The sequence below is a fragment of the Podarcis bocagei genome, assembly GCF_964188305.1.
Source record: "Podarcis bocagei genome assembly, chromosome: 2".
NCBI lineage: Eukaryota > Metazoa > Chordata > Lepidosauria > Squamata > Lacertidae > Podarcis > Podarcis bocagei.
This window is the reverse complement of record NC_138126.1, coordinates 104,284,069-104,297,841: the sequence shown is the minus strand read 5'-3', so window position 1 is coordinate 104,297,841 and position 13,773 is coordinate 104,284,069. Positions and strand designations below refer to the sequence as shown.

General features: G+C 46.0%; 1 protein-coding gene across 10 annotated transcripts in view; it reads left to right on the top strand.

Annotated features, from left to right (window-relative positions):
- The window catches only part of CEP131 (centrosomal protein 131), a 36,054-nt gene extending 25,979 nt beyond the window's left edge, over nucleotides 1-10,075 (top strand). For 5 of the 10 annotated variants that reach the window (XM_081180846.1, XM_081180847.1, XM_081180848.1 and 2 more), the window contains 9 exons: nucleotides 499-700; nucleotides 1,933-2,142; nucleotides 2,603-2,720; nucleotides 4,059-4,133; nucleotides 4,226-4,368; nucleotides 5,931-6,108; nucleotides 6,440-6,636; nucleotides 7,860-7,920; nucleotides 9,735-10,075. In XM_081180846.1, the coding sequence (XP_081036972.1) occupies nucleotides 499-700; nucleotides 1,933-2,142; nucleotides 2,603-2,720; nucleotides 4,059-4,133; nucleotides 4,226-4,368; nucleotides 5,931-6,108; nucleotides 6,440-6,636; nucleotides 7,860-7,920; nucleotides 9,735-9,809 (1,259 nt within the window). In that variant the 3' untranslated portion in view covers nucleotides 9,810-10,075. The remainder of the gene's footprint in view (nucleotides 1-498; nucleotides 701-1,932; nucleotides 2,143-2,602; nucleotides 2,721-4,058; nucleotides 4,134-4,225; nucleotides 4,369-5,930; nucleotides 6,109-6,439; nucleotides 6,637-7,859; nucleotides 7,921-9,734) is intronic. The other 5 variants (XM_081180845.1, XM_081180852.1, XM_081180853.1 and 2 more) reach the window with 2 other exon arrangements.
- The last annotated feature ends 3,698 nt before the right edge of the window (nucleotides 10,076-13,773 follow it).

Here is a 13,773-nt window from a genome sequence, read left to right as displayed (position 1 = left end):
ACAAAAGTACTAGGGAGTGACTTTTTAAAAAGCACAATCTATAGGATTTGACATAGTCTCTCCTTGTTAAGAATTACTTAGTAAGCATTGTGTATTCTTTGCCCTACTAGGATCAGAGGTCATTTTTTTTATTTTTTATTTTCTGTTCCCTTACCATGGCTCAGCTCTGTTACTAGAGTTTTTGTTTGGAACTGAGATCAGGGTGACCCAGTCAGATGACTGTCAGGGTTGCAAGGCTTCTTCTTACTGAATCATGCACAGTAAGCCTCCATCATTCACTAGGTCAACCAGCACTTGCCATGCCCAGAGAGCTATGTGCTGTATATAAAGGTTGCATGTGTGCATGGAATGTTTTAATGTAAAGTATTCCAATTGTAGTTTTTGCTTTTCAGCAAAGTTCACCTACTTTGGCAAGTGGGACCTTTCTTTAGTGACGGCCCCTCTTGCCGCCGCCACCCATATCTTGCTAATAGTCCTCCCCATTTGTTCTCCATTCAGGTCTGGAGCCTGAGATTCAGAAGCTTATTGCTAAGCACAAGCTAGAGATCAAAAAGCTGAAAACGCTGCATGAAGCAGAGCTGCTACAATCCGATGAGCGGGCAGCCCAGCGCTACGTACGCCAGACGGAGGAGCTGAGGGAGATGCTGGAGCATGAGAAAGAAGAGCAGGGGCAACGAGAGAGAGAGCTGGCAAGGCAACGGTATGTAGGGCTTAGGGCACAGAGCTTGCACAACTTACTTATACAGAGGGGCAGTGGAAGAGGACTACATTGCAACTGTGCAAAGAGAGGGAGGAGCTGGCGAGGCAACCCAGTGTGGTGGCACACAGAAGAAGTGGGGACTGGCATGGCAGCTGTTCAGGGAAGGGAAGGTGACCTGTGGGGGGAGAGAGAGAGAGAGAGTTGGGGCAGAAAGGTGGCAGCAGGAAACAAGCTGCTTGGGTATAGTATTTCTGCTTGACAGTTGGAGAAGGCAACACCCCTGAACACTGTGTGAACAACTTACTCAGCGGAAGGTAACAGCTGGAAAAAATTGGGTGTAGATTAGTTATACTGCTAGTTTAGCTGTTTCTCCCACTATAATAATAAGACAGAGTGTTCCACCAAGTCGAGGTCAGTACTGAAAAGGCCCTGGCCCTAGTTGAGACCAATCTAACCACTTTGTGACCTGGGACCTTCAAAATGTTGTCATTTGTGGACCTTAAGGTCCTCCACGGGGCATACCAGGAGAGGCGGTTCTGTAGGTAGATGGGTCCTAGGCCACATAGGACTTTAAAGGTCAAAACCAGCACCTTAAACCTGACCCTGTACTCCACCGGGAGCCAGTGCAGTTGGTAAAGCACTGGATGAAGGTAATTCCGCGACAAGGACCCCGTAAGGAGCCTCGCCGCGGCATTCTGCACCCGCTGGAGTTTCTGGGTTAGCTTCAAGGGCAGCCCCGCATAGAGCGAGTTACAGTAATCAAGCCTGGAGGTGACCGTCACATGGATCACTGTGGCCAGATCAGGGCGAGAAAGGCAATACAATACCATTGATACAGTACGTGGAGGTGAGGGAGAGTAAGCACATTGGCCCTTACCATAAAGCTGTTATTGTATTTCCTTGTCCAGAAACAGCTTTGTGGTGCTATCCTGGCTGTTAGTCTTGACTTCAGAGAGCCAAGACAGACACCTGTTGTTGTTCTATAGGAAGGAGGTAGCAGATAAACAGAGCTGGGGGGGGGGGTAGCAACCTCTCAAGAGTTACTTGCATGCTTGCTGTGACCTTGATAACATTCTTACTGAGCCTTTCCTCCCAGCTGCCGGGTTTCTCCTCTTCCAACTTCTCTGTTCCCAAGTGGAAATTTGGCCCCTCTCTTCTGTGATGGCTGTGTTTTTTGATAACTCTTAAGTATGCCCAAAAGGGACTATGTATCATCTTACATTTTCTCCCAGCATAGGAAATCATTGCTCCCTCTGCTTCCCCCTAAACCTCAGGCCAAACCAAGGATACAGCACCCTTGGTAAGACCCTCTCTGAAAGAGTCCCTCCACACAGGTATGAGAAACAACTGGAGCAGGAGGAACAGGCTCTGCAGCAACAGAGGCGCCGACTGTACAATGAGGTGGCCGAGGAGAAAGAAAGGCTCAACCAGCAGGCGGCCAGGTGAGAGAAGTAGGTACTGGCTTCAAAGCTGCTGGATATGTAGAGCAGGTTTGTCTGTACAGTGCAGAGTGCATAGAAAGAACCCACCAAGTACTGGAATTCTGCAAGGTAACAAACACCAAGTCCCAGAGTGTATTGTTTTCATCATAGACATCTCATACTAAGTTACCAGGTGAGACTGGAGCAGCTTGTTCCACTTCCAGGGGGAAATTTTAGCTCTCAGGAAGATTTGCGGCTTCCTCTCTTGCTGTGTATTGCAAGATGCTTGAAACACTGTGGTACGTGCTCTCCCCATGCCACCCTGGGTCAGTTCTCTAAATTGCCTTTGCTGGGAGAGTGACTAAGAACAGACTGAGGTTCCAATTTCCCCCATTTCTCCAGAGAGGTCCAGCTTGTCCCTGGATTGTCTTGCCAAGCCGGGTAAGCTGTCAGTTCCATGGTATTGATCTGTGCTCCCCAGGCAGAGGACTGAGTTGGAGGACCTGCGGCGGCAGCTGGAAGAGAACAGCTCTGTTGTTACCAAAGCTTTGAAGGAGGAATATAAGAAAGGGAAGGAGGAGCAGGAGCGACGCCATCAGGTCGGTGTATACAACCCTGGGGATTTCTGCGCTGCTGGGCCATATACCCTCTCGTTTATCGGTAGATGACATTTTTTGCTTTATATGATTCGATTGGTTTCTGAAGTTGAAAATGTAGTTTTAACTGCATCTTGATTTCCTGTTGGCCCTCCCCCTCCCTAAACATGTATCCTGTTACGTAGATCAGCTCTGTCCCATGGACTTACCTGCACTTCCCCTGTTGGACTGGGGCAGCTTTCTACAGGGAGGCATGGCACAATACAGGACAGGAGTGGGCAGAAGGCAGATCTGGTACATTTGTTGCGCATCAGTAAGAGCTTCTGACTCCAGATAGTTTTAACAAAGAATGGTTCAAGAGCAGCAACAGCAAAATGACCCTAAATTAGGGTACTGAAATGAAAGCAGCTAACCATTGTGGGAACGGACTTTGAGCTCAGTTTCTGGGCTCAGAAAGTGCTCAAAGCCACCCTGGTCTTTAGATCTACCCCTGTGTCTTTTGAATATGGCTCTGATTGATTGATCATGGAGTTCTAGTAAAAAAACAAAACAAAAACCACGGCAGATCAAACAAGCCTGAAATCTTCCCTCCACTGCTATAGAGGGCTGGCGTGAGCTAGCTCTTCTCAAGCTGTAGCTTATCAGGGAAGTGCATAAGCTTGTCTAGAATGGGCTACCAGAAAACCCTTATTTCCCATTATTCAGCACTTGCCACTTGGATTTAGATGGTGTGGTTGAGGGTTGGCAGACAAATTGTGTCAGTGACCTCAGTTTTTTGACCTGTTTCATTGCAGGACTAGAATGGAATCCCAATCTGCTCCCAGTTCTCTTTCTGTTTGATGAGTGGGGTGCAGTTTGGAAGGTGAGACCACACACAGACAGGCAAAGAGCCTGGCAAGCTAGTAGTAAGCCTGGCCATGGCCTCTATGTCTCTGTGAAGAATGTGGACGTATAAAACCGAAGGCTGAGGTTGGAGACAGACAGCAGTTTTGAAAACAGCCTCTGTCCTGCCACCTTCGTTTTCCTGTGGCCAGAGGCGGCTCTGGGGGAACGCAACCGATGTGGTTGCACCGGGTGTGGAGCACTCTTGCAAAGCAGAAAGCCTGGTGTAGTGCTCCATCCTTTCAATCACAGAATCATAGAATCATTTGGAGTGGTGTAGATGAAAATAATAATTTCAGTCCTCTTTGAGCATCCATTTGGCAAACACACATGCTCTTTTGATTTGGAAATCTTGGACCAGGATTAATATATTGGAAGGGGAAGAGATTGAGGGGTCAGCCCCTCTCTCTCCTTTGTCCCTGATCCCCGCCTCACTGTGCTCTTTCCTCCTTCCTCAAGGCAGAGGTGCAGGCCTTGAAGGTGCAGCTGGAGATGGAGAAGCAGGCCTGGGAGGCCAACTACCTGAAGAAGGAGGTAATGTTGTAGTTCCCCTTTTAAGCTGCCCTCTCGCTTTACCTGGGTTGCCCAGATTAAACTTTACCTGGGCTCTCTTGTATTGCCTTCAGGAGGCCTGGCTGCTCACTCGGGAGCGAGAGCTGAGGGAAGAAGTGCGGAAGGAGAGGGACAAGGAGATTGAACTGGTCATTCAGAGGCTAGAAGCTGACATGTCCTCTGCTAAGGAAGAGTGTGAGAGAGCCACAGAGAACAGGTAAATCAGTTATGTACGAAGGTCAAAAATAATTGCGTTCCCGTTGTTCTCCAGATGGCATTCTGCATTTTGGCTCAAGCTTTTTATAAGCTGGGTTCTCAGTGTGGACCTCGTGCAGGGTTGTTGTTGTTGTTATTAAAATTTCTATACTGCCCTTCATCTGAGGATCACAGGGCAGTTTGCTACACACACACACACACACACACACACACACACACACACACACCATAGGTAAAGGTAAAGGTACCCCTACCCATACGGGCCAGTCTTGCCAGACTCTAGGGTTGTGCTCTCATCTCACTCTATAGGCCGGGAGCCAGCGCTGTCCGCAGACACCTCCGGGTCACGTGGCCAGCGTGACAAGCTGCATCTGGCGAGTCAGCGCAGCACACGGAAACGCCGTTTACCTTCCGGCTAGTAAGCGGTCCCTATTTATCTACTTGCACCTGGGGGTGCTTTCAAACTGCTAGGTTGGCAGGCGCTGGGACCGAGCAACGGGAGCGCACCCCGCCGCGGGGATTCGAACCGCCGACCATGCGATCGGCAAGTCCTAGGCACTGAGGTTTTACCCACAGCGCCACCCGCATCCAAATGAACAAAAGCAATAACCCCTCCACACATAGTTTAAAAGGCATAGATTGTTTAATTAGCCACAGGCCTGAGAGAAGAGGAATGTTTTTGCCTGGCTCCTAAAGAAATGTAATGAAGGCTCCAGGCGAGCCTCCCTGGGGAGAGCATTCCGCAAGTTGGGACCCACCACAGAAAAGGCCCATTCTTGTGTTTCCACCCTCTGGTCCTTGCATGAAGGAAGCACACAAAGTAGGACCTCAGGTGATGATTGCAAGGTCTGGGTTGGTTCATATGGGGAGATGTGGTCCTCGAGGTATTGTGACCCTCAACCACACAGGCAAGTAGTTGGCCTAGTCAGCTGGTGTGTATCTGCATATTTTACACACTTCTTTTGCTTTCCTTGAATCACCGGCCATTTGAAGCAACAGGTAATAATCCTGACTTTACAGGTGGGATTGCTGGTATTCCTTTGTGACGAGGTCCTTGAGCCCACATATTTGCTACCTTGCCTTTTTTATTTTTCTCATCGCTCCAGGTATTCATTAGATCTGGTGCATGCAATAGATGGCCCACAGTGCCTTTATCGGTCATTGAATGAAGGCACTTATCTGTGTCTTTTTGAAAGCTGAAAGATAGAAGGAACTTTCTCAGAACTGGCTTTCCTTTACACACAAACGCACTTTGTTCAGAGTGCCAGAAGATCAGAACACTTCATTTGTGCTTTGGCAAATTTGTAAAGCAATGCCTCAGGATATGAGCTCCAAACCAATTCTACCCTTCCACCAATATTTTGTGACTTCTAGACCTCAGTAATTTTCAGCCCTCTCAAGTGGCCCCAGTGGGCAGAAAGCTTGAGAACCCTTCTCTACAGTCACCTCATTCATAAAAATGGTCTTAAGAGCTGTATTATGCCTCAAAGGCCTCCTGACAAAACTGGGGGGTCTGCTCCAGCATGAGCAGGCAGTCAGGAGCTCTTCCCACTCTCTATTCAGAATAAAGAGATTGCGGGACAAATATGAAGCAGAGCTGCAAGAAATGGAACACTCAGAACGTAAACTCCAGGAGCGCTGCAACGAGATGAAGGGACGGCTCTCAGAGGCAGAAGGCGAGATTTTTCACCTGCGAGGTCTGCTGCGGCAGAAGGAACAGGAGACAGAGGATATCCGAAAGGTGGGTGTATCACAGAGAAGGTGAACGGTGACTTCCTAGTAAGCTTTTTCTGCTCAGACAGGTTCCTCTCCAAATCCAGGGGAGAAAGGGAAGGTAGGGAGGAATCCCAGAGACCCTGATGCGATGAGTATGGGAGAGGTGTGTGGGTTCTTGTTTTTGGATAAGGTTTAAGGACCTGTAAATTCTGCTGGTGTGAACTGCAGAATAAAGAATTAGACAGACCTTGGATGGCAGCTTGAGCATTGCCTTCTCTCTGACTTTATCTCTTGCATATCTGGAAAGTGACATCAGTATGTCACATACTTTTCCCCCTCTCTGCTTGCTGTAACAGGTAGCGGATCAGCTAAGTCAGGAGCGCAGCAGCCTCTCTGAGGTCATCCGGCAGGAATTTGCAGATCGGCTGGTGAGCACAGAGGAGGAGAACAAGCGGCTCAAGACAGAAATGGCTGAGCTTCGTGCCCGGCAACGCTTGGAACTGGACAGAGTGAGGAGGGACAAAGAGGAGGAGCTGGAAGAAGTGCATAAAAGGTGAGGATTGATCTCACTTGCGGTAGATGAGTTCAGGTCTGACCTAGAACAATGCTGCAGCAACCTGGGCTGGCATATGCCAAATAACGCTTGCAGTTGTCTTTTCCGCCCATGCACGCCCAAGGCAGAAGCTCTTGTCAGTTTTAGTGTGGCAGCCCTGCCAAGGTGCAAAACTGTCAAGTGGCGATGTGACAGGGCTGTGTAGCTAATAAGGGAGCTAGCATTCTGTGCCTAGATAACTGCAGTTCTGCACCACAACAAGCTGAATTGTGACCTGTATAATCTTATGCAAGTTGGCACCGATAAGCTGATCGACGTATTTTGCATCTGAAAGTCATGAGGAGGGAAGGTCAGAGACCTGTGCTTGGTTCTGAGGTCTTGCTGTCCCTGACTACTGAAAAAACCTATATTGTGTCCCACCACTTCTTCTGAGACTTTCAGTAGCACAAATTCCTCTTCGCTATCTCAAGTCAGCACTGATCTGTCCCTGTAGCTTTGGTTCGTCCCTTGGACCTAGACTGCATGTGAACGCAATAGGTTGAGTTGCTTGTCTTTTTTGCTTAAAGATTTACTACAGTTAATCTGGATCTTCAAGATCTTCAGACAGCAGAGTAAGCAAAATGATCTATTTTTGCAGCACTAACCAGTAGTTTCAAATGTCACCTGTCCCATATTTTATTTTATTTATTCCTTAGATTTATATACTGCCTTTCATCATATGATCTCAGGGTGGTTCTTCATTTGTTGCTGTCTCTAAAAAGAAACCTGCACCCCAGTCATTTTTCAGACATTTGTATAATCTCTTACTGCTATTCTGAGAGCATAAAGACCCATGTATAACAGGACCTATTTTTAACACACACACACAACCCCCCCCCCAAAAAAAACCCAGCATCACATTTTGCCTAAAGAAAACCCAGCCTTTTAGCAGGGTGCCCGGTCACATGTACAGAGACTGCATGTTTGGAGTTACTACATGTTTAAACAGTCTACTTAAATCTGTCTTCATTTGGGGGCACCATTCACCACTGAATGTCGGGAAAGGGCTTATATCGCCATGTGAGATCTTCTAGAGAAGCCAAAGAGAGGAGGCAGGTATTGTCCTTGCAGAAGCAGGAACATCTTCCTCTTCTTCCCCAGCTTCCAACACAACAGCAGAACATCAAGGGTGCCATAAGTGTATGACCCTGGGTCTCAGTCTCCTTTCGCCTTCTTCTCTGTAGAGTGAAGACAGCAATTGTGAAGAAAGAGGAAGCAGTGAACAGCCTTCGAAAGCTACACGAGGTGAGAGCTGCAAACCTGCTTATCCTTGTCACTATTGATGCAGAGAATAAGACAAAAGTGAGGAAAACAATGATAGCTTTAATTCATGGGATCCAAGGACGCAGGTGGAGATTGTGACATGGCAGAGCTAGCCCTGGGCTGATTAGGGGAAGAGACCTTGAAGGCACCGGCTGGCTGCCGAGTCACAGTTTGCAAAAGAATTATGAAATGCTCGTGGCACCAACTCCTCCTTGAAAGAGACTACTGAGGAGAGACCAAAGCCCTATAAAATAAATTAATCCTCTGACTTCTGCAGGCAGTTAGAAAGATCAAGAGCAAACCAAAGCTAGCTGGCTAGCGATATCAAGAGTGGAATTCAGTCTTGCCGCTCCACTTGCATAATGGCTTTTCATCCAGTGGATGCCTGAATACTTGAGGGGTGGGGTATCTCCCAGTGGAGCCCTTCAAAAATCTGTTCTAGAGGCTTTCCCAGACCCTCTAGAACAGAGCAAAAGATGGCATGTGTGGGGTGAAAGGAGAGTTGGAGAATATTTCCTTCCCTCCTCTCACATTAGTAGAGATGTCTTCTAGAACAAAAGCTGTTCCATATGAGCAATGACAGCATTGGATTCCAGCCTGTGTTTCATTTTGTTGTTATTTTTCCTGCTACTGCTGTTAATTTTATAATGTTCAGGGGAATAAGATGAATAAAGCTATTTGAATTTGTAATTTTGGTATTACCCTGTTCAATCCAGCACGATTGTAGCCATCCGCCACAGAGAAGCCGCTCCACTGCAAGAGTTGAGCAGCAAATTAGTTTAGAAGAAGAATGGGGGAAAGTATTATTCCATCCAGTGTGCAATTTAATTGAATGTGTGAACTCTTTGCTAGGAAACATCAGCCAAAACAACAATTGCTGTGGGTAATAAAAAGCAGTATTAGCATTTATTTATTTTTTAATTTTGAAGGATCAGTTGGATCAATATGACAGTGCACATATGTTTGCACAAAGTTCCGGAAATCCATAAATAAAACACTTCAGTAAACTGGTCATTGATTTTCCCAAGATAGAATAAAACTTTCTCAGTTCTCTTTGGTTTTCATGTGGCTAGTTAGTTTCTGCACGTTGATGCAGTTTCAAGATCCCCGTTTTTTAATTGCTAACTCCTTATCACATTTTCGGGATCTTTTCACCAACACCTTTGTACTCATTAAGAGATTATTAATGGTTTTTTAAAAGTCGGTTTAATTAATTAAATGAATTAATCAGCATGTTTTTTATTAGATTAGTTCCCATAATTTGTTTAATGATATTTAACATTTTCCTCCATGTCTCCAGGATTTTAGGACAACTTTGCCATGGATGTCTCTAATTACTTGTTTCTATACATCCTCTCCAACATATACTAGAATCCATTTCCTAAATGTGATAAATCCTGACTGTGATTAGATTAACACCTACACAATCTTGTAAAACATTCCTCCTTTTGCAATGCCACATGAAGCTTATGCTCACCCTTTTTAACCACTTCTGTCCCATCATTCGAAATCCCAAATCATTTCCCTGCAATTTAACTTGTACCTATTTCCTGTTCTCCGCGCCCACTCGCCCGCATTAAATTCAACAATAAAAGTGAGACCTTGAACAATTTTTACCTTCCTGTTTTAAAAGTGATTCCTTAACAATCAGAATTATTTTGATTTGCGTTCATTTTATTAGCTTCTGTTAACTTTTGCGATTACATCCTTGCATGGCAAATTCTGCTGTTTTCCTTTTTCATCCTTTCACCGCTATACATATTTCTCCCCTGAACTGAATTATCTTCTCTTTTCAGGCGGCCGTGAAGAGGGCAGACCACCTAGAGGCCCTTTTGGAGCAACAGCGTAAGCAGCTGCTAGCAGCCAAGTAGCGGCTGCACTGGTACCAACAGCCCTGCAAGGACAGAGCCAGTGATCACGAACAGCAACAGAAATGTGCCTGTCGTGGTCCACAAGAGACTTAAGATAAAACGAACACTAATCTGTACGTGGGTTGGGGAGGGATCTCCTCTCCCCCTTTTTAAGAAAAAATATTTTTTTTAACCTGTTTCTTTACTTGTGCCTGAGATATGACCTCTGGGTGGTATCCCAGTTCTTGCCAATGTATTTTAACAGTAAATCCAGCTGATTTGTAAGATGTCTGCCTAGCAGTGATTTTTACCCCTCTCTGTTCTCTGCTAAAGCTAGTCTTGCCTGCTTAGGAGACCCCCTGTCGGTTGCATTCTTGGCCCTGCATTATTCACCATTGGTAACACGGGAAGCTGCCTTATATACAAAGTTAGACCACTAGTTCATCTAGTCCAGTATTGTCTGCACCAGTGTCGGACTGGCAGGGCAGGAGGCAGGGGGCACAACAGTAGGTTGAGCCAGAACCAACGACAGCCAAACCCAACTCATTCTAATGTTGTCCCCATCAACTTCCCTGCTGAGTTCTACAAGGGGCAACACTGAGTCTAAGGAGGAGTCAGCTGACCTGTTTGCCAATGTCTGAACTGGTTGTAAAGTAGGAAGATACGCAGGCAGGTGGGAGGTAGCTGAGAGCATTTTCCCTCTCACTTTCCCTTCACCACACATTACTCAAAGCATTGTTTAAAACAGCCAGTTCCCCCTCTTTTCAGTGTCCCTCCTTTCTTGCTGTACTCAAAATTCTCCCTCTTCTACTCTGCAGCCGCCACATGTGAGAGAGATAAACATATGTGGAGCCTTCAAATATTCCACAGTTCCTTCAGATCATGTATTTCACTCCTGGTACCACGAGTTGAGTTCAACTGGAAGCTCCAGATTTGATGTAGTAATTTAGAACAGGTGTTTTATTAACGAGCAAACACCCATATATGTACAACACCTGCAATCTGAACTTAACCTTCTCTTAACTGAGCAAACTTGGCAGGCTTTCTCTGAAGGTTTCATACATCTTAAAAGATGTAGTAACATACACCACCCCAAAAAGGTTTGCAGAATGAGAGGAGGAGTCATGAAGATGGTTATCTGTGTGCAAGGGCAAGTTGAAAAAGGAGGAGGAGGTAGGAAAAGGGGAGTTGATGTGAAAACGGGTTGCAAAAAGAGGGAGTAGAAGGCACCTGAAAGGGGATGAAGATTAAAGCAGTGGTGTGAAAGGGTCTGTAAAACAGGAAGGGAGGGTGGCTTGGCTTCCTAACTGGGCGGAAGGTTAAAAAGGGTCTTTAGCAGTTGCAATGGGTGGGAGGAGGAAGTTGCAGGAGGTTACCATGGAAGTGGTTTGTGCGTGTGCGGCGGGTTACACACAAGGGTGGGGAAGTAGACGAACATGGGTACAAAACCGGGCTGCATGACAGAGGAGAGAAGTAGATTCAGAAATGGGGTTTGGGAAGGTGAAAAGCAAGTTTTGTAGTTGCATGTGATGGGGAGGGGAACCTTGGGCTTAAGGTGAGGGGATTGATGAGTGAAGCGAGCAGGGGCACAGCTATTAATAAGTATTTATACGAGTCCTATTGCAATTGCCTAAACCATTTCACTTCTATTATTTCCTTAACGCAGCAGATTAGTTTTACTTAATCTAAAGATGCACAACTGTTAATTCTGGAAAAGTAGCTGTGTTGCCTGCAGCAGCAGAGTGCTGTGGTTCAGCAGTAGCACTCTGGGGACTTTGTTAAAAGCAAATGTCTCTTCGCCAGTTGTTAGTTACCTTTTGCCCTTTATTACTTCTCCAGAGGTTTTTTTATTGCTGCTGGGTGTGAAGCATAACGCATTTGTAACTTGGTGGGCAGAGGCAGCTGTGTTGTAAAAATCCATCTGCCCAGTCTAAAATTTTCCTTGGTTTCTGGAGTGTACATGCCTGTAAAGAGAATTTGGCTGGTTCTGAGCCTGTGTCTGAGACCATTGCAGATCTGCTGCCCTTTCACAGAGTCTTCCTTGCTATTGTCTACCAGATACACCTGTGATCAGGCCTAGGCTTAAGTCCTAACAATACCTGAAGCCACTTGCTGTCTGAATTATCATGTGCTACGTGCAGGTCACAAAGTGCTGTGTTTCAGCCAAGGCGTATCTTGCAGTGAATTGTCTTTGGCAGAAGCAGACACACTTTTTTTTTATTGTTATTATTCCCAAAGTCCATTTTATGTGGGTACCTGGAATTCAATTTATCTTTTTGCATTGTTCAAATAGCTTCAAGTAAAACCTAACCTGGTACAAAAAGTATTGATAATGCACAGTCAAGCTGACGCTTGCTCAATCCTCATGACTGTGCCCTGCTTTTACATCTTATCTATTCCTATTCTCCCTAATGTTTGCATTAATATGGGAATGAATGAAAGATAACTTGTGAAGTCACAGGAAGATCATTGAAAGCAGACCTGTCACCCCTTTCCGCGGCCCCTGCTTTTGTTATTTGCAGCTAGCCTGACTAAAGCCATAATACAAGATTGGATTTTTCTCCAACTCCCAATGTCTTTGTTTGGAAAGGAGGGTAAAAGGCTTTCCTGCAGAAACATTCGAAACACACCTGTCCCATATAAGCTTGTTTACCCCATGTGTTGTTCTATTTGCGTATAGAGTGAGCCTCCTAGAGGATTTGGGTGGCTTGGGAATGTGTGCCGCTCAGGTGCTAACGCTGCAAAGGACTTGAGATCCTAAGCACCCGTGTATCCCAAGTAAGTTCCTTTTGGAATCTATAGGCTTCCTGTTAAATTACTGAACTGTAATTGTCAGATCAGTAGCTGTGTTGTGCGTTCCTTCTGCTAACCACAGCAGGTGATGTAAAAGGGAGTGGAAGGGAGTGAGAGAGGAGTGGCCTCACTTTAAGCTCGTGTTCCAAATGTGGACGGCAGGCAGCTCCCATCAGACTGGGCCTTGTAGCCACAGATCAAGCAGAAGAACATATATAGGAATCTGCCTGTTATCAGATCAGATCATCGGTCCATCTAGCTCAGTACTGACTGGCAGTGGCTCTCCAAGATTTCAGGCAGGGTTTTTTCCCCCAACCCTACCTGGAAATCCCAGAGATCAGATGGGATCCTAGGCAAAATAGATGCTCTTCCTCCACTGAGTTACAGCTCTTCCCTAGACTTTGTCAGAGAAGGGAAAGCTAACTCACATTCCTCCTGCTTTCCCCCTTCAGTTTGGGAGGGAAAAATAGGAGCAGATGGAGTTACTTATAAAGTGCATTTGTGACGGAGGTATCCTGCATATGTCCAAATAACTGAATACTGGTTTTTAAAATTAAAAACACTGCTTTCTGTGACATGGGGATGTTCTACACATGTTCAGAAGACCATTGATAATTTTCTGCTTAGGAAAAAAATGCCGTAATACTTTCAGAGACACTGGGCTCAAGGTCCCCTCCTTTTGGAAAGCAAAAAAATTATTAAACTCTGTTCTGCTGTTTGATGGGTCTTGTCACCCAAGTGCTTTGTGCAAATGGCTGCCCTCTGTGTTTGCACTGTTGCTCACCCACTATGCTTGGAAACTCCTCAGAGAAGCACCTCTACGTCTGCATCCTGGTGTGGCGTATGGCAGTGCCAGTCGCGGTGTTAATCACAGCTCCAGCTCTGCATGAACACCCAGGCTTTTAAGTATTTAATCATGTGAAATCCAGTGTGGGAAAGCATTTCTAGAAAGAGCTCTTGTTTCAAATGAGGAGTAGGAGGGATTTATTCTCTTTGCAAACGGGCCTCAGAATGCTGCTCTGCCCAGATTCAGTAGGAAATAAACAGCCTTGTACAGAGTGGGAGAAAGGAGGTGACAGCATGGTTACTGATGGTGGAATTCAGTACTGCCAGTCCCAGTCTCCCCCAACAAGTCACTTTCTAGGAAGATGCTTAAAATCCACATAAGCGAGGTGCAAATAACCTACAATGA